Here is a 25,071-nt window from a genome sequence, read left to right on the forward strand (position 1 = left end):
CATTATCTACATATTGCAGGTGAGAAAAGTGAGATAGTCAAATGATTTGCATAAACTCACAAAGCTAAGAAATATATGAGTCTGGATTTGAATTCAAGTATCTTTTGACTATAAGTTCAGACCCCTACCCAAGATACTACCTAGTCGCTATGGATTCTGCTAAGCCAAATTTCATTTAAAAATACAAAGAAGTTATAGACATAATATAAGAATGACACAATTATTATGTATCAATGTAGGAAACAGTAGATGATTGATACTTAGTTAATAACTGTGGTATCATCCTTATACTCCTATATGGTACAAATACTCTCATACTACTTTCTAACCTATAATGAGAACTTTAAGACATTCTATTGGTCCATCTGGACCAGTGAAATATTTGGGCATTGGGGAAACCAAAATCATCATGAACAGGAAAGAAAGGGAAGGAATTTATTGTCAGGTCAAATTGTTTGGATTAGGTATTTCTAACTCTCCCTTCTTTCCAGGAGATATTTTATCAACTATATGAAATGTATTTCAGGTGAAACTATTTTAGTCTATGCTCCCCTCCTCTAAATTTTCTCTGATATTGAATCCCAAATATGCCAAGTGCAAGTTGATCTTTGTAAGTTTCCATAGCAATCAGGAGAGGTAATTAGATTGATCAAGTGTTTTGAAAATACAGATAGATTTTGAAATTTCTCAAAATTAATATTTCTAGATATTTCTAGAAAATAACTTGTCTGATGGTTTTTGGGTGTGGAAACTGAAAAAATCTGTTCAACTTAGCTATATAAAATGTCTATTATTGTATTCCTAGAATAAAGAATATTTCATTTCTATCTAGGCAACTGTAGGATATTGAGAAACGATAATAGCTCATATCTGAGTTTTATTTTAAGTTTTATAGAGTACTTTCCTCAAAATAATTGTGAAGGAGGTAGTTCAAATATGACTTCATTTTACAGAAAAGGAAGTTGAGACTGACAAGTAAATAATTTGCTAGTGTCATATAATTAGTAAATACTAGAGCCAAGACATGAAAAAGATTTTTTTTGAAAGGTTGTTATGTTAAAGATTGTACCTATCTGTTGTGTGGATCAAATGAGATAAAAATTGAAAAGGGCTTAGAACAGTGTTTGGCACAGAGTAAACTCTATATAAATATTAATTATTATTATTTGTCATTCCCTAAAACCAGAGGTACTAGTCCTCTCTACATACCCTAAAAACTTTTGTCAGGACTGCTCATCCACCTTTGGTATCCTCCTTCATCCAAATGTTACCTATAGCTCCAAGAATCAATAGCATGTGCAGTGGTCATACACAAGTAGCCTATGTCTCTACCTGCTTGGCTTCCTTCATGGCCCTTTGAACAAGTTGTTTTCAGCCTCCCATTCCATCAAGGAAAACCTCCCCACGCTTGGGGTAGACATGTCCCTAACAGGTTCGAGGTTACATCCAAGTAGGTGCTATGGAGTGCTTAGAACTTGGTCAGGCATGAAGGATGCTAAGACCATCCACTGCCACTAGTTTCAATGTCCTAGGAAAAGAGAATGAGAAAGAATAGTTGACTCAATTTTGACTCACTTAAATGCAATTCAAGGGCTTCTCAAGACTTCACCCCATGATATCATTGGTCCTTCTTGACAAAAAATGATGAACAGCAATTATGATAATGACAATTCTTATTTTTATTATGTTATGGTGCCAAGTACGCAGATTCAGATGTTCACTTTGGCAGTTACTAGGTATATGAACTTGATCAGGTCATTTGTCTTCTCTGAGTTTAAATTTCCCCAGTTATAAAATTATTACAGTCCCTTTCAATTATAACGATATTAATGCATGTCTAGACATTTAAGAACTAAGGCAGATCAAAAAGAGCAGAACCAGAACATAATGTAAATTATAATATAATGTAATGTAATATAAATAATATAAATTAAATTATCTCTAAAAAGGAACCGAGATTAATTGTTTTCATAGAACAAATGAGGAAAAAACATTTCCCTCCTCTCTGGATAGTGGAACACTGTGCAATAGATACAGTATGATATACTATTATAAAGATCTGAGGTTAAATTTGAACTGAAATATTTACTAGTTGTGTGATCTTGAACAAATAACTATAACTCTACTTGCTTCTGTTTCCTTATCTGTAAAATTAGCATGAAAATAGCACCCACTTCCCAGAGTTTTTGTGAGGATAAAACATACTATTTATAAAATAGTTTGCAAACCTTAAAACACCAGATAAATGGCAGTTATTATTTATCACATGCTGTCAGACAAGGTCTTGGTAGTCAGTTTTCTTTAATTTTTTTTTTTCCTTTATCAGAGAAGAATATATGAGGAAATGACCTGGAATAAAACACAAAAGGCATCATTAACATTTTTATAAAGAAATATCTGGAGACAAAGCAGGAACACTTTGTAGAAGTTTTTAAATACCAAATTCAGTTTGTATTTCACTCTAGAACTAATAGAGGTAGAATTTTCTTGCCATGAGAACCATCTAAAAGTGGAATGAATTATTTTAAAAAGTCATAGGTTCCCTGTTACTAAGAGATCCTCTATCAAAGGCTACACTGTCCTTCACTGGTAATGTTCTACAAGGCATTTGTTTTCAACTACAGGATTGTATTAGGTACTTGGTGAGTAATCTTCCTTTTCTAAGATTCTGTTGGGGAGAGGATAAGGAAAGGCCTGCAACTTGGACTAAAACCCTGAGAGATACTTCTATCTCGAAATAACACCCCTTGCTCTCTTTTTCTTATCTCCTATTAGTTTTAAATTCTGGCTTGCCTATTTCTTTGGCACCCATTCTTCTTCTGTTTGAGGTCTTCTTGCACAGATATCCTGTAATTATTTTATAAAAAGGGCCTCAGATTCATAATATCCTCTGTCTGGGATAAGGATAGGGACTTTATACAGATTTCCTACAGGTTTTCATTACTAATTAGACAGAGAAATGGATAAAGGCTAATCTACATAAAAGTAATGTTATGAAGTTATGAGATAAGGGTTCCCAGATTTTTAATCAATGTAAATAGTTAGGCACATTCATTCTTATCTTTTTTCCCTTCTAACTGAACTTTATTTTCAAGTTTATACACTATCTAATCTAGAATTTGAATCTAGGATCCTCATTTTACCAGAGAGGAAACTGAGATCCAGAGAGGGGAAGTCATTAATTAAAGTTCAGTAGTGGTTGACCAAGCCAAAATTTGAATTCAATTCTTCTGACTTCAACTTCCAGCCTTTTCCTGTCATATTAAATTTCTCAGAGTCTCCACAATGCAAGAAGACAATTCCTCATAGGATCTGGGAGAGAATGATTAAAGAATATTAGAGTAAAGATTAGACAGTCATAAAGTCCAGCATTATCAGAACTAGAAAGGACTATTGGAACATAATACTTTTGAGTGCTTGCTTTGAAAGTTCTTTGATCAAAAACATTATGTTTTAGATTATATAAACTCACTGAAAGAAGTATCTTTTGAATTAGATGTTATTTTTTTTTTTAATTTAGTGGTTACATTTTTAGAGGTTACTTTTAAAAATTTAGATGTTATTTACAGGATCTATGGAAGAAAGGCACTGGAATTAAGAGGTATTGACGAAAGCTTCCAGAGTAGAAAGTAGGTTTTTAGATGGGACTTAAAAGAAACTAGGCATTTAGAGCAAAGTCAGAGTCATGAAAGCAGAGTATTCAATATCTGTGAGACAGTCAGAGAGAATGCCAAGTACATAGATATGGAGTATCTTGCTATGGAACAGCCAAAGGGCCAATGTCACTGGATCAAAGAGTACATATTGGAGGAATAAAACAAAGGAAGACTGGAGGATGAGGTTATAAAGGACTTTTCAAAGGATTAAGCAGGGTATTTAAATATATATACACATATATATAATACATAACATAATATATATTTATATCTATATCTATATATTTAGCAGAAACAATAGGAAATGTATTGTAGTTTATGGATGACATGATTAGCCCTGTACTTTTAGAAAACTACTTTAGTGTCTTAAGGGAAGATGGATTAAAGCCCAGAGATATTTGAAGGAGACAGATTTGCTAACAGGCTATTGCAATAATCAAGTGTGATGTGATCAGAGTATATATGAGGGTGGTAGCAGTATCAGAAGAGAAAAAAGTGAATATTTGAGAGATGTTGCAAAGGTGAAATCAGCAGATCTTGGCAATTATTTAAATATGGGGGGGAGAGGACCAGAAACAGATAGTGGGGATGGCTCATAGGTTGCAAGCTTGAGGGACCGAAAGGATAGTATTGCTTTCTGTAGTTATGGAAAAGGCAGGAAGGAAGGACAGTTTAAAATCAAAGAAAATGAGTTCCATTTTGGACATAGTTTAAGATGACTACTGGACTTTCAGTTTGAAATGTCTTAAAAGCAGTTGGAGGTGTGAAATTGGAGGTCAACGGAGAGAGTGGTATAGAGATGGTAATTAATTCTGTGGGAGCTAATGATATCACTAAGTGAAGTATAGAGAGAGAAAAGAGAAGAAGGCATGGGACAGAACCCTGAACCACATCTTTGGTTAGAGGAGATGATCTTAGAAGAGTCCTACAAAGGGGAAGAAAAGGAAAAGTCAGTTAGATGTGAGGAAAACTAAGAGATAATGGTATCTTGAAAACCCAGAAAGAAGAGAGTACCCATGGAGAGTGATCAAGTGTCAAAGGCTGTGGAGAGAGAAGAGGTCAAGGAGAATGACAATTGAAAAAAAAAGGCCATTACATTTTGACCATTAAGAGAGCTTTAGTAGCTTTAGAGAGAGTTTGGGTGAAATAAGAAAGTTGGAAGCCAGATTAGAAGAGATTAATAAAAGAGTGAAAGGAGAAAAAGGTGAAGTATCCTCATTAGATTGGCTTTTCAAAGAGTTTAGCTACAAGGGCAGAAGAGATGTAGGATGATGGTTAATAGTGAAGGAAAGATCATATAAAGGTTTTGGTTTTTTTGTTGTAATTTATTTTTTTTTCCTGGATAAATGTACATATCTGTAGATAGTGGGAAATAAGCTAGCAAAGAAGGAGAAACTGAGTAGGCATGACAGAAGGGGTAGTTTGAACTACTAGAGGAATTAGCCTTGGTAAAGAGTAAGACCATCTCATTATATGAAATAGGGATGAGGGAGGAATATATAATAGAAAGGTCATCTTTAAATGATAATGAAGAATGGGAGAACAGAGATTAATACTTTTTATCTTATTTTTAATGTTTGGAAGCAAAGAATTCTTTCATTATATCATTTTCTTTGTTCTAAGATAAAAATATTCTTTAATCTTCTTTGTCTATCTGTATGTATGTATGTGTGTATGTGTATCTGTATGCATGCATGTATCCAGGGTTCCTCATTCTTTCAAGATTGGGTTAATTTTCAATATTTTGATGGAGGTCTTGAGTTGTGTTATCTTAATCCCCTTTCTCTATAAAACTTGTGCTCAGAGAAATATTAAGATTTATATTTAAATATTTTGCTATATATTTTTCAGTTTCTGAAAATATTCTGAATCTCATTAAAGTTTGAAGAAAATGCCCTTATCTATTTTGTGGGGAAGGAGACTCATATAGCTCTCTACAATACCAACCTTAGGATTTTAAAATAAAATATTCTTTTTTTATGGTTTTCTTTTTTTAATTTCTGAATTTCTAGTAATGAACACATAAATTCTAAGAACATAAATCTAAGTAATCTATCCTTAGCTTTAAAAAATTAAAATATTAATATATCTCATATTATGTATCTTTTACAACTCAGAAATTAGAATTAAATGCCAGAATAGAAGATTCGCAGAATTCTCAAACCAAGAATGACAAAATTTCAGAAACATTTTAAATATTTCTGGTATTAGTAATAAATATGAAACTCCTAAGATCAGATATGGTTTTGTTCTTTAAAATAATCTCAGTTTTAATGGAACTCAAATTCCAGATGATAGCAAGCATTATCAGTTTTGGTTTTTAAAAATAAAAGAAATTATTAATGTTATCTTTTCCTCTCCTCTCTAAATAGCAAACAGTATTTGTTATTCACAGATGTTCTTTCTTCAATAAGGCCTATCAAAGTGTAAAACTAGATGGGTATTTTTTTTTCCTTGAAAAAGGAATGGTCTTTCATTATACAGTGTTCTTAGGTGAATTTTCTTGTTTAAGAAGCCAGAATACAAGAGAGTGCTATATTAGTGTATTATTCTCACAACAAACAAGCACTGTTCTGTTGCTACCTGCTTGGCCATTGTTTCTGATTGTGTATGCTTTGCAGTGGTATTTGGATGGTTTCCTGCTCTCTGCCAGCACAAAAAGGCATTTCTGTTACAATGGCCCCTAACCACACAATGACGGCATTAAGGATTTATATGGAGGTTTCATTATTTTCTCCTCTTTTGTTCCTTCCAGGATGTCTTCCAAGCGACCAGCCTCTCCGTATGGGGAAGCAGATGGAGAGGTAGCCATGGTGACAAGCAGACAGAAAGTGGAAGAAGAGGAGAGTGACGGGCTCCCAGCCTTTCACCTTCCCTTGCATGTGAGTTTTCCCAACAAGCCTCACTCTGAGGAATTTCAACCAGTTTCTCTTCTGACGCAAGAGAGTTGTGGCCATAGGACTCCCACTTCTCAGCACAACACAGTGGTAGGTTTTCTTGTGGTCTTTTGTCCTTACATTCATTCTTGGACCAGTGTTTCTTCTATAGTAGTTTGGCATTCAGGCTAGTACTCAAAATAGTGGTTACTAGTCATATGTGACACCATGATAATATGAAATGCTAACTTAAGTTTTCTAAGTTACCAAAAAAAAAAAAAAAAAAGTAACGACATCTATTCTTATATGTTGATATTATACTATATGCATTTTCTTAAGACCATCTAAAACTATACCTAACCAAAACATAAGTTTGAACTTTCTTTCTTATGATTTCAATCCTTATTTTAGCCTTTTGTGCTTATATTGAATTCAAATCCAGGCTTATGGTTAAAGTGAGAACATGCTTAATGGAAAGCTATAATCTATCTATTTCTCCATCTATCTACATCTACCTACTTATATATAAAGAAATAGATGCACATATATAAATACCCACACATATAGAAATATATACATACATACATACACATATATGTATGTCTATGTACTTATGATTCTATAATTCAAGTCTACATAATTCATACATTTTCTTATAATTATTTAATGTTAAAATTTCATTGTGTATAAAATATTTTGTTTTTAAGAATATGCCATGTAACCAACTTTAAAAGTGCTTTTAAATATGATTATAGCTTAAAAGAGCTTGCAGTATAACTCAGGAGACAACCTGCACATAATTGAACACAAATTAAATTTATCATATTTGATGTCATATTTGACATTTATTATGAATCAAGTTGCATTGTTGCTGTGAATGATTATTACAGAATATAATTGCAATGTGGTTGGAAATATAGTTGTACACTGAATGTGGGTCACATTTTCCTACGTCATAAATAAAACATTTTACATATGAGGAAGCTAACAATGAGATGTGACTTATTCGTTGTCATACAGATCTTTACCTTTATAGGGAAATTTGAACCCAGGCATTCTGCTTCCAGGGCCAGAGCTCTTTTCAATGTGATATATTGGAACAACACACCTCCCCAATGGCACTCCAGCCATACCTGTGGTTGGAAGGGCTTTTTTATAATGATGAATTAATATTTTTTCCCTAACTTACATCTTTCTTTCCTAACTTAAGTTCCTTAAATTCTTTATGTGTCTGTTTATGTAGAATTATGTTAAAATAAGATCTTAAAAGATCTACAATAAAGTTTCTTAATTTTCAGTTGGGGAAAAGAAGGCTAATAGAGGTCAGATATTACTTGTGAAATGTCAAACATTTAGTTCATGGCAAAACAGGATTAAAACCTCAGTGTCCTGTCTTACAGTCCAGTTTTTCATCCACAGCATTAGGTAGCCTACAACCTTAAATGTCCCATTCCTTTTTCCTTAGCAAAGCTCTATATATGTTTCTTTGGATAATAATACAACCATTCAACAATTTCTCTTAAAGACAGCTTTAGAGTACACGAATTTAGGATGATTTCCAAGGGCCTGCCACTTCCCAGAACAAGAAGGTATAATACTAAAAACACCAAGACCTTTAGCTGGTAGACAACAAGGTTCCCTAAAAGAGGTAATATGTTTTCATGGAAAGAATACTGACTTTAGAGTAAAAAGTACCAGGTTCAAATACCACCTAATTTCATCTTTAATTAGTCACTTATCAAATACTTCTCAGTTTCTTGATCTGTAAAAGGATAGCTTTGGTATAAATTTCCTCTGAGATACTATTTAACACTCTTATTTGTGATCTTAACCACATTCTTAATATCCCTTAGAATGAATATTGTGTTATGGATTTTAAACTTTCTTTTCTTTTTTTGAATATCATCCTAGTTGTTAATTTTAGCCATATTTTTCTAAATTAAAAAGTTATTTCAGGGCAGTTTATAATATAACTTATCCTAGATTTTATCAACTTGTAAGTTTGGCCTCTATTGATTTTGTTGTGTCTTCAATGGTTTTGTGCACAAATCATGATAGTGAATCATAGGCTATGTAGTCTAGTTGGAATCGGAAGGAAAAAAAAATTCATCTCTTCTAATAGATGTACTTGAATAAAATTCAAGCATTGAGATTATAATGATAATTTCCATATATATAATACTTAGAAGTTTACAAAGTGCTTTGCACACATGATCATATCTGAGGGTAAGAATAGCTCTTTTAGGCAGGTACTCCCAGAGTTATTAGCTCCATTTGACAGATGATTGGAAGTATGAGAAGTAATTTGTCCATTGTAACACTGCTAATGAGTATCAGAAAAAGAATTTGAATCTATGTCTTCCTATTTCCAAAATACCTCGCCAAACTACTTTATGTCTTATTATCTGTAATGTATAGGTGCCTGATCTGCCTTTAAGGAATTTATGGTTGGAGACACTGTTTTTCTTATGTCATCATTGTCCTTACTATTGTTTGATTAGCATCAAGAGTATGCTTGATCCTTTTCAGTCTTTCTTATTGGAAGACCACAATCACGATTTTTTTTGGCTCTTCCTCAACAACAGTTCTTGTTTGGGGTATGATTAGGGTTGATTTGCTTGGTCTTGCATGTGACTATCCAAACTATGCCTTAATGCCAACTGACAAGGATATTTATAGGCACCAGCAGGGATCATGGTAAGTTTGGAGGCGAATGAAGTGGCAGCATCAGGGGCAGCTGGGAAGCTGTGTCCTAACCATTTTGGCACTCAATCCCTATGTAGTTGCAGGATAGTTCAGTGTGTTGGAATATTGTTCCAGTAACATATGTGATATGACCATTTTTAGTTATTTAATGATCATCTGTCTTTTTAACTAAAATTATGTCATTTTGGCCAATTTATATTTTGACTTTTTTGATTTTTCCTAAGCTAAGTCAACTTCCCCATTCCAGTGAGTGGATGATAAAGATTCAAACCTTTCCCCTCTTTTTGCTAGTGGTTAGAAGTGGACATTTTGGAGCTGAAGTATGATAGTAATACATATCAATATTATCTACACTGTTGTCTATATTATGGCTTATTTTTGGAATGTGAAAGGGTGTGTAGGGAGCATACTCATAGAAACTATGATTTTATACATCAAAATATTCATTGGAATACTGTTATAGCACTATTTTCTATAAAACAATATGGTGTTACTTTCAGAACTTTTGCTTGTATATCAAAAAGATCCTTTTAAAAAGACGATCTCCCTCTAAGTTTAATATACAGCATGAACCTCAAAGAGAGTATTGAATAAGGATTTAGTATACTAAATCTATCCTTAAATGATATATGAAACTTATAGGACAACTAGACTCTTTATCTGTTGTCAGACAATATTCTCTCCCAGAATTTTTCAAAACAACTTTAAAATTTTATATTTTAACTATATCTTCAAATTCTCAATCACCATAATGTTTATTTAAAGTTTACTATTCAGATACATATTTTGGATATTTGATTAAGGGAAATGTGATTGTTAAGCAGAACAATTGCTGTTTAGGAAAAGTGACAATGCATAGAACATATAAAGATGCTATTGCAGCTTTTTAAAAGTCCGACTAAAATCTGACTTTTGGAATAGTAATTCTGTTATTTTATAGAGTTGGTTTTTAAAGATATATTTAAATTTCTGATGTACCTTTGTACATCAAGCTTAGCATAAGTTATTGTGATGGCACAATGCACTATGTTGTGAACACCAGGGTCGTTATTGTGCCAGTTCTAATAATGAGAATTTCATTGTTTAGGGAGAGCAGTCTCCTACACTCTAAACAAAAGTGTAATTACTTTTGAACGATGTGGAATGTGCTTGGTTTAATAGCATGGAGAATAGATTCGCAAAGATTCAGATAAAGCAAGCTTGGAAGCCATATGTACAATGTGTCAGTATAAAATTATGTTAGTAGGCAGCATAATTCCACATACACATACACGATTTCATACAGTTTATAAACTGTTGTTTCTGTAAGAGATAGGCGTGCTTATCTGAACAAGGCCAATTCAATTGAAACAAGGTGAAAATGGTGACAAGTTTGTATTTGTTTTTTTATGGTAAATTGATGTTTATCATACAATGAAATTACATTGTTACAAACATTACATTATAAATGTCATCACAAAATACCACATGAAAGCTGTTTCCATAGATATAATCCCAGCCTTGTATGTGAGAATGAGTTTTTCAATCTTTATTCTTACATTGTTTCAGACAATTTCCCCCAGAGTTGTCAGGAATGGGGACAAATTTTAAAAATTAGAACCATTTGGGGTCCATCAAGCAGCTGGAGAAGTTATACAATGCATCATTTCACCCTCTTCTCCAATTCCCTTTGGATCCAGGGGGTCTGATATTAAGAAGGATAAAGTCAATTCACCGAGTCTATGGTAAAATGTTACTGTTGACTCTTGAGTAATGTATATGAATGTATGGAGATATGTGGTAGCCTGTTAAGAACATTTCTAGAATGTTCATTGTTTGTATAATATTACATTTCATAATAAGTTGAACCAAGAAGGCTAGTTTTTTCCGGATATGTTGTGAGATTGGTTAGGGACATTAAGTTCCTATTGAAGAAGAATAAGGAAATATAGTGATTTAAATGTGAAATTGAGGAGAGACAACTGTCTTAGTTTCATTTATTTTTATAAGAAAATAATCAGAAAATTATAAGAAAGGTATATATTTGGCACCTTAAAACTTAAAAATTCATTCACCAATTCCTATGTGACTATACATGAAAACATATTGACATGCTTCATGGACATTTCAACAAATATACAAAACCTTTTTTTTTACATATATAGTTTCATATAAGTATACATGCTAAGACAAATCCATAATAAATTGAATGTGTAGTAATACACAGTTTTCAAAGTAATGTAAAATTTTAAATAAAATTCAGTAATAACTTTTGTGCATATCTGTATATAGCAAAAATTTAAAAAAACCTAGATTTTATCATAATAAGGGAAAAGTTAGTAATAACACATTTTGAGCCTTTTTTGTTGTTGTTCAGTTTCAAATCAAGTCCAATTCTTCAAGACCCCATTCTTTTAGCAAATATACTGAAATGGTTTGCCATATCCTTCACCAGCTCATTTTTTTACAGATGAGGAAAGTAAGGTAAAAAAGATTAAGAGACTGCCCAGAGTCACACAGCTAGGACGTTTCTGAAGCTGGATTTAAACTCAGGAAGTTAATTCTTCCTGATTCCAGGTTCTACTCTAGTTGCTGCACCATAAAGGCTATCTGCCTTTATGATAATGTTACACTGTTTAATCCTTCATAGACACATAATTCAGTATTAAGTTATATGTAATATATAATATTTTTTCACTTCATATAAATATAATTCTATTTATTATTACTAATACTGCTTTTATCCACTTTAACTCCAGTTTGTCAAAAATACTTTTCATCAAACTACATACATTTAATATAATATTAATATTACTGGTTATTTAAAGGAACATTAGCTTGTTTTCAGAGGTCTGAAAATTTTTGACCAGAGGAAGAAATGTTTTCCTTATTTTGAACGTCTATATCTTAGATATTATAGATATTATTATTATTATTTTAGCTTTAAGATTTCTGATAGAATATTGTGAGAAGACACTAGTAGTTGTGATATGATCAAGATAGCGATACCTACTTCAAAATAAACATGTGACAGATTCACAATGGCCATTCTCTTTGGCAAAAAGCAGATTTATTTAAGGGAAGAGGTTACACATAAAATGAAGAGGTAAAATAGACACAAACAATACATTCAGAAGTAGCAAATATGAAATAGAGTAGGGAGAACATATAGTTAGAAAGCAAAGAAATTTAGAAGAATCCATTAAAGAAAAATCCATGAAGCCTAAACATGTCATTGACTATCAGGTTACATCCATAGAGGAGTTTAGCAGACTAATCAGTTAGCCAAAGTAAAGAGAAAGACACCATTAAAAGGAAGTCACTGCGAAAGAGAGAGAGTTCAGGCTTAGTCCTGAAGAAAACAAAGCACCAATTTTAATCATAAGCAGATATTTTAGGGGGAATACAGCATTTTTTTTCTCAAGGAGACCAGAGAAGTAAAAGCAGGAATTCAAAGGGAAGGGTCAAGGAGCCAGGTAACATTTCAGGCCCCAGACTGGCCAAAAGATGCTAACCAATATCTCAAAAGATTGTTTAAAGATAGCCAGAAGTTGGGGAATGGACAATGGGGGTTGATAAAGAGTTCCTTTCTAGCAAATCTCGGAATTATAGTAACTTCTTCGTGATAGGAGAAGAGAGTAAGTCACATCAGTTGGAAGTGACAGGTAAGAAATACCTGAATGGACAAAGAAGAAAAAGTATGTTTCTGATGTGTGAAGAGTTTGTAGTATGTGTCTTTCATGTGGAATGAGGGAGAGAGTATGCTTTTATATGTTATATTGCCTTTTTGCTTCTTTTTTCTTCCCTCTGAATCTGGTTTCCATGCTTTTATCAATTATTCCTGTCCATCATTTGTTATGGTACAGTGATAACCTATTACATTCTTGAGCTTCTGTTTGGGTACTGACATTATTGATATGATAAAAAGTGCTGCTATGTATGTTCACATAAATGGTACTTTTCTTTCTGTCTTGAGTCTTCTCGGTATCTATGTCTAGCCACTGGGACACTGAAACAAATGGTATTGACTTTTTCTTTCGTCACACCTTTTTTTGTCTCTCTTTTGCAATCCAAATTGCTTTATTTTAAATAGTTAAATCAATTCACTATATTTTAAAAGTATGTAAATTATTATGGAGCCTGCCTTTATTGTAAAACAGTTTTCCATTAACCTCCAAGTTTCGTGTCAGAAAGACTAAACCCCAAAGTCAGCATAAAGGCTTAGGAAAAATGGGCTGTATTTTTTTTAAAAAACATGTTCAAGCCAACAAGAACAAGTAGCAAGCAACTATGCTCATTGCTTCACACAGATTATGTAATATTATCAAATGCTAGAGAGACAGCTGAACAACTCAACTTCTATTTTTCTTTTTCTTTTCTTTTTTTTTTTTTTTTTTTTTTTTTTTAAATCATGGAGCTTTCCTTTCAAAGGAGGCAATTTGGTACATTGGAAAGAGTTCTGTATTTAGAATCAGAGGGCCTGATCCCTCCAACTGAATCTCAGCCCTGCCACTTAACTAAATATATGACAGTGGGCCTAACTTCCCTAAGCCTCAGTACTCTCATTTATGAAAGACTAAGTGATTTCTCAAGTTGGCTTCAACTTTATCTAGGATCCTTTGAAATCAAAATTGTTAGGATGGTGAAGAGAGAATGAAAGCTAAAGATACGTACTATAGTATTGTTATAACTTAAATGAATTTGAGTTTCTGGCTAAAGGTTAAATTAATTAAAAAACAAACAAACAAAAAACATTAGATGCTGTATACTCATTGAAACCTTGTCAGGAGTCTTGATCAACTACTGGGAACAACACAAGTATATTAATACTGGCATTAACCAAATCTTGTACTAATTTTAAAAAATAACAACTATTTAGTGTTTATTCTTAGCAAATTCTAGAATTATAAGAAGATGACATTCATTTTTATAAAAGCAACTATAATTTTTAGTAGCTAGTACAAGTTTACTGAGGTTCATAACACAACCTTATTTCCTTTTTTTTTTTTTAAGCAGAGTAATTATACTTGTTATCCTATCAAAAAGAAATAATGCCATATTGGGCTGAACTAAAGATCAAAAAGATCTGAGACCAGTTCCAGCCTTTAGAAAATATTGACTGTCTGACTTTGGGCAAGCCATTTGGCTTCTCAATGCCCTAAGCTATTATAAAAGAAATATAAATACAAATATAAAAGAAATGCTGATTTGCACTGAATGTTGGCATTACTACTGGAGTTCTCTAAAGCAGTGAGTAGTCTATCTTAAAACACTGGTAATCCTCCCCAAAAAAGAAATAAAGAGAAAAAAGAGAAACTCTTCTAGTAGAGAAAATAAATCATATCAAAATAGTGTGTATGATTTCACAAGAGATTTTCATGCAGAACTTCATGATCTGGGACATAGTTTTCCGTGAAATGGAATAGGACCAGTCTATGTCCTCTCTCTATTCCATAGAATGTCTTTTACGTATTTATAAACAGTTTTCATATGTTCCTTAAAATTTCTCTTTTCAAGTCATATTTTTAAACAAGTTGCATTCCTTTAAGAGATCTTTCTATGGTGGGGGTCTGTGTGCACATGTGTGCTTGTTTTCTTCTGTCTCACTGAATGTCAAAGAGAACTTAAATAGTCACCCGTCAGGGGTGTTTTAGAGGGAATTCCTACGTGGAGAGTTGACTAAATAGCCAATCAGTTTCTTTGTAGACTGATATTCTCTAATTTTGTTAACAAATACTATCGCATTTCCATTCTCATTTAGATATGAGGGAGGAAATTTTGGAAGGAATTACTAGTCTTTAATTCCTGCTTAAAGTTGCCTTTACAGACTTTTTTTTTCTTTATATGATAACACAAACATATTAATAACTTCTGGTGATTTCTTTTGTCCTGGCTGCCAAACTTATTTATATGAATTTTCATCATTCTAAATATCTTAATAGTAAATAGAACTTGCTTATTAAGTGAGTTGTCAAGAAAATTATGAGGATCAGGAATCTATACATTTTGTGCATAATTAAATATTATTTTGGGTGATGTCCACATATCAAATTAATATCAGTAAAATAATAATAGTAGCTATCACTGATATTCCTCCTTGGTAATCATAAAGATCAATCTGCTTAGTTGAAAGACAATACAAACTGTAATATGAATGCCTGATTCCTAGGTCAGAATATGATTCACTCACCCATGTATCATTGAATGTTAAGATATTTCAAGATCTGTCCTTCTACTGGTTGTTTTGCAATAAGAACAGGGCACAATTTTACCTGTTCCTTTAACTTAAAAAATAAAATTGTTCCATGTCTAGTAACATATTTTAGAAATACAAATGTCAACATTTATTTGTAGTTTAAGGGAAAAAATCCAAATTTAGGAAAATAATTAATATAATTAAATAATTTACTTTGTAAAAAAAAATTTTTGCCACTAGTACTCAAATAGTATTTCCTTCCTTATATATAAATATAGACATACCAAAATACTTTTTAGATTTCATAAAAAGACCAGTCAATAACATAAAAATTTTGCTTGTGTTATGAAAATCTATTAGGAAAGTCAAAATAACTTTCAAGTGAATTAATATTTCTATAGAATAGGAGTGTCACATAGAATTCAATATATAAAATGTTAAGCACAGGACATATATTAAAATACTGCTACCTTCTTATGTTCTGAGTTAATGAGGGTGTCTAATTTTTTTTATATTAAATAGGAAAAAAAGATTGGTTTAGTGATAACAATGTAGCATGTGATCACATTTTGATCATCACATTTAGCAAATGCTATTATTTGTAAAGGACTTTGAAAGTAAAACAATAATATATATTTATATAAAATGCTAATTATTAAATTATATTTATTCAACTACTATTTAGTCTTAAGTTTTTGCAATGAAAGATAAAAATAGAGTAATGTTGTTTTTAAGTCCATTTAAATTCTATCTACATAAACACAACATTTCAGTAGGCCCTAAAGTTAACTCAACTCAAGCAATTGGATATTACTTATTGGATTTTGTATTTTATTTAAGCAAAGCTGATTCTGCTGTGGAACTGTAAATAATGCTATCATTATGTCTGGAAAGAGTTTTCACTTCAGTGTTCCTCCAGAGCTCTCAGAAATCTAGCCAACCCCAAGATAAAAGACAATATATATGGGGTATTAACTCTGGCTATGCCAAATATCCCTACATTTTAAAATGCTAGTCTTCAAAGGGTTAATGGTTGCCTAAGGCAATATGAGGAGGAAATATAACTACAAAGGATTCAGTAACTTTTCTTCAGCAAGTAATCTGAAAATTCATGGCAAATATAGTTTAATCCCATGTAAAAATAGAAAGCAGATATATAGTCTGTCCCAAAAGTCTTAGTGCATAATAAAATTATAAAGTTTAAAACTACATTAAGTTTTTTTGGGGGGCATTCTGTATTATAATGTTTAGATGTAATAAAGAAGTTGAAGCCCTGGATCATTTCAACCAAGATCAATGAATTTGTCAGTGCCCTTCTCTTTTAATTCCTGGCTACTATTTTTTTTCAGACTTATAACATGATAAAGTTAGATAACTAATTCTCTCCAAGATCCATATCCATATTGGTTGGTATGTGTTATATGCAAGTAAAATATCTATGTAGAGATATAAGACAGCAGGAAAAATGCCTGTAAAATTGTCAGATAAACAATCCTTTCAAGAGTGAATCTATCTCCCATCTTTTTACTTTACAAATTACATACAAATCAAATACAATGTTAAACATTAGTTAATTCCAATGGTTTTTTTCAGTGTTTAGATTCTGAGCAAAAAGCATCTCAGACAAGTGTCCTAAGGTGAATCCTCAAATCAATTTTTTAAAGACATATTCAACGGTTTCTTTTTTTCCCCTTATGAAGAAGGAAGGAGGAAGACCCTGGTATACTCATCCATGAGAGGTGAAGTCAAAGATGCTATGATACCTGGAGGCTCACTCTAGAGGGGACCACTGGGATAAAGGAAGTAAACTACCCAATAACTTCATTTTTAAAATCTCATTATTTTAATTAAGCAGGTACTAAGTTCAATTTCCTTAATGAATGACTGCAAATGCTGTTTAAACTCTAAATTTTCTCTCTAAAGGCTATGCTCGGGTCCATAAATTGTCAGGAAAAATGGAAACATTTTTATCATTGAAGATCATAGAATAACTGGACAAAAAAAAACGATTGATGAATTTGGGAGATGGATAATAAGCCAAGCACAGAAGCATGTATAGTAATGATAGAGGACTTAAGTGTTCCAGGTATCTGTTGGAGTTCTCTCTCTGCCAAAACTGGAACAGTGGCAAACAACTTCTTGACTTTCCTTAATGATAATTTCATCTATCAAAGGTATTCTGGGCTGGGCCTAAAATAGTGATTCAGGCTTAAAAATAATATTCCTGAGAAAAAATTGAAATAATGTAGTTTCTAAACTTAAAAAAAGATAAAACTCAAACACTCTTCCCCTTTACCTCTGAAGTCTCTATAGCAACTGGTCAAATTAGGTCAGGGAGGCATTCCAGAAAAGCTTCAGTAAAAATGTGACAGTTACCCCTCAGATAAGCCTTTTGTCCTAGAAGTGTTAAGAAACACAAGTGGCCTCCCTTTTTCCTTAAACTAGTAGCTAGTCTACAAGCCACTCTAAAAATCATGCCATCTCTAGGCATCTATATTTCTATAAATGTGTAAGACCCTGGACTGAGCTATTATGGAGGAAGGTAGAGGGACAGTGAATATAATTGTTGGTGGTAACTTGGAATTGTAAATAGATATCCATTGATTATGGTACCAAAGTATAATGAGATATTACTGCATCATAAGAAATGAGCAATGGATAGATGGCTTATATGAACATAGTCAGAGTAAAGAAAGAAAACTAGGAAAGCAATATATACAATGGCTATAGCAATGTAAATGGAAGCTACGACAAAATGATTCTCCAAGTCCCTTTTCCCTCTGGGATTATGTTTTTAAATATTGGAAGCTATTCAAAGTCTCTCACTGGAGTCCATATTATTTTCTCACTAGCATATTTCTTTCTTTTCTTTTTTTCACTGTAGTAAGTTTATTATTTGTAATGTTTTATAAATTGTGTTGGGAGAGAAAAAACAGAGCTAAAGGAATAAAAAACACAAGAGAGAAAAAAATCAGAAAAAGAAGTGAATGTAACATGTGTTGATTTACATTCAGTCTCCTTAGATCTTTTTTTTTCTGCATACAACTGGCATTTTCTGTCCAAGATTGCTTGATATCACTGAACTATTGAGAAGAATCAAGCCTTTCATAGTTGATTATATCACATTCTTGCTGTTATTGTGCACAATGTATTCCTGATTCTGCTCGTTTCACTCAATATCAGATCATGTAAATCTTTCCAGGCCTTTCTTTAATCAGTTTCTTCATCATTTTTATAGAACAATAATATTCCATTATCTTCATGTATCACAGTTTGTTCAGCCATTCCCCAATTAATAACTTCTACTCCTTGTCTAATGCTTTGCTACCACAAAAAGAGCTGCTTCAGATATTTTTGCACACATGGGTCCTTTTTTCCCTTCTTTATAATTTCCTTGGGACACAGATGTAACAATGGCACTGCTGAGTTAAATTGTATGCACAGTTTTATACCCCTTTAGGTATAGTTCCAGATTGCTCTCCAGAATGGTTGGATTATTTCACAACTCCATCAACAGTGTATTAGTGTCCCAGTTTTCCCACATCCTGTCCAACATTTATCATTATCTTTTTCTATCATCTTAGTGTTAGAGGTATGAGGAGGTACTTCAGCCTTATTTTAATTTGCATTTCTCTAATCAATAGTGATTTAGAACATTTTTTCATGTAACTATAAATGGCTTTAATTTCATTATCTGAAAATTGTCTATTTATATCCTTTGACCATTTACCAATTGAGGAATGATGTGTATTCTTATAAATTTGACACAGTTGTTTATATATTTTTAAAATGAGACCTTTATCAGAAAAACTGGCTATAAAGATTTTTCCCAGCTTTGTACTTTCTTTTTAATCTTGTTTCTGTTAGTTGTGTTTGTGCAAAACCTTTTTAATTTAATGTAATCAAAGTTGTCCATTTTGCCTTTCATAATGTTCTCTAGTTCTTCTTTGGTCATAAATTCATTCTTTCTCCAAAGATTTTATAGTTATAGTATCCCTTGTCCTCCTAATTTGTTTAAGTATCATCCTTTATACCCAAATCAAGTATTCATTTTTACCTTATTTTAGTATGGGAGCATATTTCTTTCTGTGTTTTTTGTTTTGTTTTGTTTTGTTTTGTGGATTCGGGATTTGTGGTTCTCTGTTTCATTTTGTTTTCACAAAAAAAGGAAAAAAATATCTGATATTCTTTTCCTGTGTTCTATGGGACTAATATGTTTAGAAAGACCTATGAAAGACGCAGCAACAAACTCTGTTTTTATATGACTACATCATATGTAATGGCGATAAACTGCAACCTTTCCCAGTAAGATCAGGAGTGAAACAAGGTTGCCCACTATCACCATTACTATTCAATATTGTACTAGAAACGCTAGCCTTGGCAATAAGAGCCGAGAAAGAGATTCAAGGAATTAGAGTAGGAAATGAGGAAATCAAACTATCACTTTTTGCAGACGACATGATGGTATACTTAGAGAACCCCAAAGACTCTGCTAAAAAGCTATTAGAAATAATTCAAAATTTCAGCAAAGTGGCAGGATACAAAATAAATCTACATAAATCCTCAGCATTTTTATATATCACTAACAAAATGCAACAGCAAGAGATACAAAGAGAAACTCCATTCCAAACAAATGTTGAGAGTATAAAGTATTTGGGAATCCATCTACCAAAGAAAAGTCAGGAATTATATGAGAAAAATTACAAAACATTTGCCACAAAAATAAAGTCAGATTTAAATAATTGGAAAGACATTCAGTGATCTTGGATAGGCAAAGCGAATATAATAAAGATGACAATACTCCCCAAACTAATCTATTTATTTAGTGCTATACCAATCAGACTCCCAAGAAACTATTTCAATGACCTAGAAAAAATAACAACAAAATTCATATGGAAGAATAAAAGGTCAAGAATTGCAAGGGAACTAATGAAAAAAACTCAGAGGAAGGTGGTCTAAGTGTACCTGATCTAAAGCTATATTATATAGCAGCAGTCACCAAAACCATTTGGTATTGGCTAAGAAATAGACCGGTAGATCAGTGGAACAGATTAGATACAAAGGACAAAAAAGGGTACATCTATAGCAATCTAATCTTTGACAAACCCAAAGATACCAACATTAGGGATAAAAATTCATTATTTGGAAAAAACTGTTGGGAAAACTGGAAATTAATATGGCAGAAATTAGATATGGATCCACACTTAACACCATATACCAAGATAAGATCAAAATGGGTCCATGATTTAGGCATAAAGAGTGAGATAATAAATAGATTAGAGGAACAGAGGATAGTCTACCTCTCAGACTTGTGGAGGAGGAAGGAATTTATGACCAGAGGAGAACTAGAGGTCATTATTGATCACAAAATAGAAGATTTTGACTACATCAAACTAAAAAGTTTCTGTACAAACAATACTAATGCAAACAAGATTAGAAGGGAAATAACAAATTGGGAAAATATTTTAAAAGCAAAGGTTCTGACAAAGGTCTCATTTCCAAGATATATAGAGAACTGACCTTAATTTATAAGAAACCGAACCATTCTCCAATTGATAAATGGTAAAGGATATGAACAGACAATTCTCAGATGAAGAAATTGAAACTATATCCACTCACATGAGAGTGTTCCAAATCACTACTGATCAGAGAAATGCAAATTAAGACAACTCTGAGATACCACTACACACCTGTCAGATTGGCTAAGATGACAGGAACAAATAATGATGAATGTTGGAGGGGATGTGGGAAAACTGGGACACTAATACATTGCTGGTGGAGTTGTGAAAGAATCCAGCCATTCTGGAGAGCAATTTGGAACTATGCCCAAAAAGTTATCAAACTGTGCATACCCTTTGACCCAGCAGTACTACTATTGGGCTTATATCCCAAAGAAATACTAAAGAGCCGAAAGAGACCTATATGTGCCAAAATGTTTGTGGCAGCCCTTTTTGTTGTAGCTAGAAACTGGAAGATGAATGGATGTCCATCAGTTGGAGAATGGTTGGGTAAATTATGGTATATGAAGGTTATGGAATATTATTGCTCTGTAAGAAATGACCAGCAGGAGGAATACAGAGAGGCTTGGAGAGACTTACATCAACTGATGCTGAGTGAAATGAGCAGAACCAGAAGATCACTGTACACTGCAACAACAATACTGTATGAGGATGTATTCTGATGGAAGTGGAAATCTTCAACATAAAGAAGAGCCAACTCACTTCCAGTTGATCAATGATGGACAGAGGTAGCTACACCCAGAGAAGAAACACTGGGAAGTGAATGTAAATTGTTAGCACTAATATCTGTCTGCCCAGGTTACATGTACCTTCGGAATCTAATGCTTATTGTGCAAGAAGAAAATGGTATTTACACACATGTATTGTATCTAGGTTATATTGTAACACATGTAAAATGTATGGGATTGCCTGTCATCGGGGGGAGGGAGTGGAGGGAGGCGGGGATAATTTGGAAAAATGAAAACAAGGGATAATATTATAAAAATATATAATAAAAATATTTAAATAACAAAAAAAAGAGTTTTAAGAATGTATTTCACAAATATGTGACAGAGTAGACATGGCTAGATAATTATCCATTTTGATAAAAGATCTAAGATTTTTTTTTTTATTATAAAGTCAATATGTGATCAGTATGGTATAGAAAGACTTTTGAAATCTCTTAATATCTTTAAAAAGAAGAGAAATGCCCATATGGTTACTAATTTTATTTATTTTTTGCTAGCTTAAAGTCATACACACACACACACACACACACACACACACACACACACACACACACACATATATATATATATATATATATATATATATATATATATATATATATATATATATAAATTAGGTAGATAATAACAATAACAGTTGATAATCACATGTACTGTTAAATTAGATGAGGGCTTTTAAGACTTTTTCTACTTGTGACCCCTTTTTTATTCAAGAAATTTTTTATGTGACTTCAGATGCATAGGTATTTAAAAGATTATATAAATCAGACATTTACTGATAATAAATCATAATTTCACAACTCCCACATTCAGGTAAAAAGTCCCCAGTGGGGTCATGATCTACAGTTTAAGAAACTAGGAACTGGGAACTGTTTAAGATCCCTTTTCACATTAGAATTCTATTTTTTTTTTCCAATTCACCATGCATTTGTTAATGACCTATTAAGTATAAGTAACTACAACAAATGTTTATTGCATTGTACTATGATCAATGTAGAAGGAAAAGTTTAAGAGAGAGGGATGGGAAATTTAAGAGGGGAGAGAGATATTTCTATTTAGTGTATCAATGAAGACTTTATGAAACAAGAACCATCTATACTGAGGTTTGAAGGTTCAACAGCAGAAATATGGAGAGCATCTATTATGTGGAGGAAGGAAATAGAAACTGGGAAATAGTAGCCTTTTTTGTGTGGAAAGTAGTATGTAAAGGAGAAGAGACTAAATTGATGCTAGAAAGGTAGGTTGGACTCAAACTGTGGAGGATCTTGAATGTTAAAGTAAGGAGTTATATTATAGAGCATAGTTGTCGACATTTTATATCCCTGGGACCCTGACAAATCCCTGAGACTCTTTCAGAGCAGCAAGGAGGTCAAAACTATTTTAATAATAAATATTTGGCTATTAAAATACTCTTCCCTTTTCTAGCTATATATTTGTGTGAGTCCAGATTTTCTTCATATACTTCAACCAAAATAACATCACAACAGATTGAATGCAGAAGCAGATATGATCCACCTGTCTTCTATTAAACAGAACTTTAAAGAGATTTACAAAAATACATGTAACAGTACCATTCTTCTCACTATTTTTTGTAAAATATTATTTTTCATAAAATATTATTTATGTTAACATGTATTAGGTTTGCTATTTTAATGAGTTTATAAGTACATGTTTTAAATTTTTTATTAAATTAAAATTTTAGTATGATGAATATTGAGAAACATAACCATTTAAACAAAAACGCTTTGAGGTCCTCAATAATTTTAAAGAATGTTAAGGTGTCCTAAAAACAAAAAGTTTGGTCCCAAGATAGATAATAGTTGCTGTAGCTATTGTAAAGCCACTGAGGTCTTTTATGTTAACATCTATATGAAGGATGTTTTGAGAGGAGAGAGCCTAATGGATAAGAAATTAAAGGAATCCATGTGAAAAATATTAAGAACTTTATTTCAGTAAGAGGAAAAAAGGAGAGTTATGTGATAGATATGGTTAAGATTACATTTATAGGGATTTTCAACTGATTAGATGTGGAAAGCAAGTAACAGAGAGAGAAGAATTAAAGTTAAATGAAATTTTTGTCCTGGGAAACTGGAAGGATGGATATACGTTAAATGGAACTAGTAAGGTTAAGAGAAAGGGATAGTTTGTGGAGTGGGGAGATAATAAATTTAGTTTTTATACAGCTTAAGTTTGAATTACTGCAGAACAATCAGGTGAAGATTCCCCATAGGCATTTAGAAATGATAGATAATTAGGGCAATAGTTATAATGGAGGCAAAGATTGGATGCAAGGATTAGTATATAGTTCTAATACTTATCAGGGACTATATGATCATTTCAGAATATGAACATTATTTTTTTCTTTTTTGCAGAGAACCATCATAATAAGTTTTCACCAGCTAGTCATGTCTTAAGCCCTCTAATCAGAGTGGGATCAAGGGTGGAGCAGTAGAGAGTATGTTAAAATGTCAGTTGTTCTAGATTTCTATAAATGTATTCATCTCGCAGAAGGGTTTCAAATAACCTTAAACTAGGGAACATCTCTTTTAGTATGAGTACTTAAATTGAGGTCCTGACCTCGTCATTAAGTTATATGTACTTTTCATGAAATATCTACTCAATTTATTTGAGGTAATTATACTCTTCCTGCCTATTTTTTTCTGATACATTCAATTAGCTTGTATCTATTTTAGCATACAAAATTGTATAATGTTAATAAAAATGCCAAAATGTTTCACTATTTCAGATATGAAATGATAGTTCATATATACTAGGAGGCAAATACTATATACACTGGTAAATTGAACAGTGGTTGAATCCCATCTCAGATCTTTTCTATACCTGCAACCAAGAACAAGCCAAATCATTTGAAAACCTGAATCTCAATGTCATCTATAAATGGGAATAATACTAATATGCTAACAGTAGTTTCCATGAACAAAGTTTATAATCTACACAAATGTTTACATATACAGTATACAAACTATTATTACATATTATTTTAAGATTAATAAAGCATTTCTCTCACAACAACCATGTGAGGTATTATTATCCCTAAATGCTTTGCATTTATTATGCATCTAGTAAGGAAAATGGATTTGAATTCAAGTTTCCTGCTTACTTCTATCTCTAAAATCTATAAACCTATGTTACTGTGATTCTTTAGTGAGATATTTCTTGTCCCTATTATTGTTAATGAAAAGAATAATTTAATTAGAAATTATGCTTTACTATCTTTCTAAATGCCTCCCTCTATGTTCAGGAATTACATTTGAGAAAATTAAGACCTCATGCATTATGATCATTAGTACATAAATATAAAACAATTCCTAAAACATATTGAAAAATCCAAAGTTCAAATCTGACTTGAAAATTTTACTTTAGACTTATTGATGTTAAGAATCTACTTTA

At 32.2% G+C, this 25,071-nt stretch overlaps 1 protein-coding gene across 1 annotated transcript in view; it reads left to right on the top strand.

Moving 5' to 3' along the window:
* Positions 1-25,071, top strand: part of SOX5 (SRY-box transcription factor 5) — a 449,917-nt gene that overhangs the window by 57,109 nt on the left and 367,737 nt on the right. The window contains 1 exon segment of the mRNA XM_074268831.1: positions 6,412-6,643. Coding sequence (XP_074124932.1) covers positions 6,412-6,643 — 232 coding nt within the window.

This window comes from Sminthopsis crassicaudata, chromosome 5, assembly GCF_048593235.1.
Source record: "Sminthopsis crassicaudata isolate SCR6 chromosome 5, ASM4859323v1, whole genome shotgun sequence".
NCBI lineage: Eukaryota > Metazoa > Chordata > Mammalia > Dasyuromorphia > Dasyuridae > Sminthopsis > Sminthopsis crassicaudata.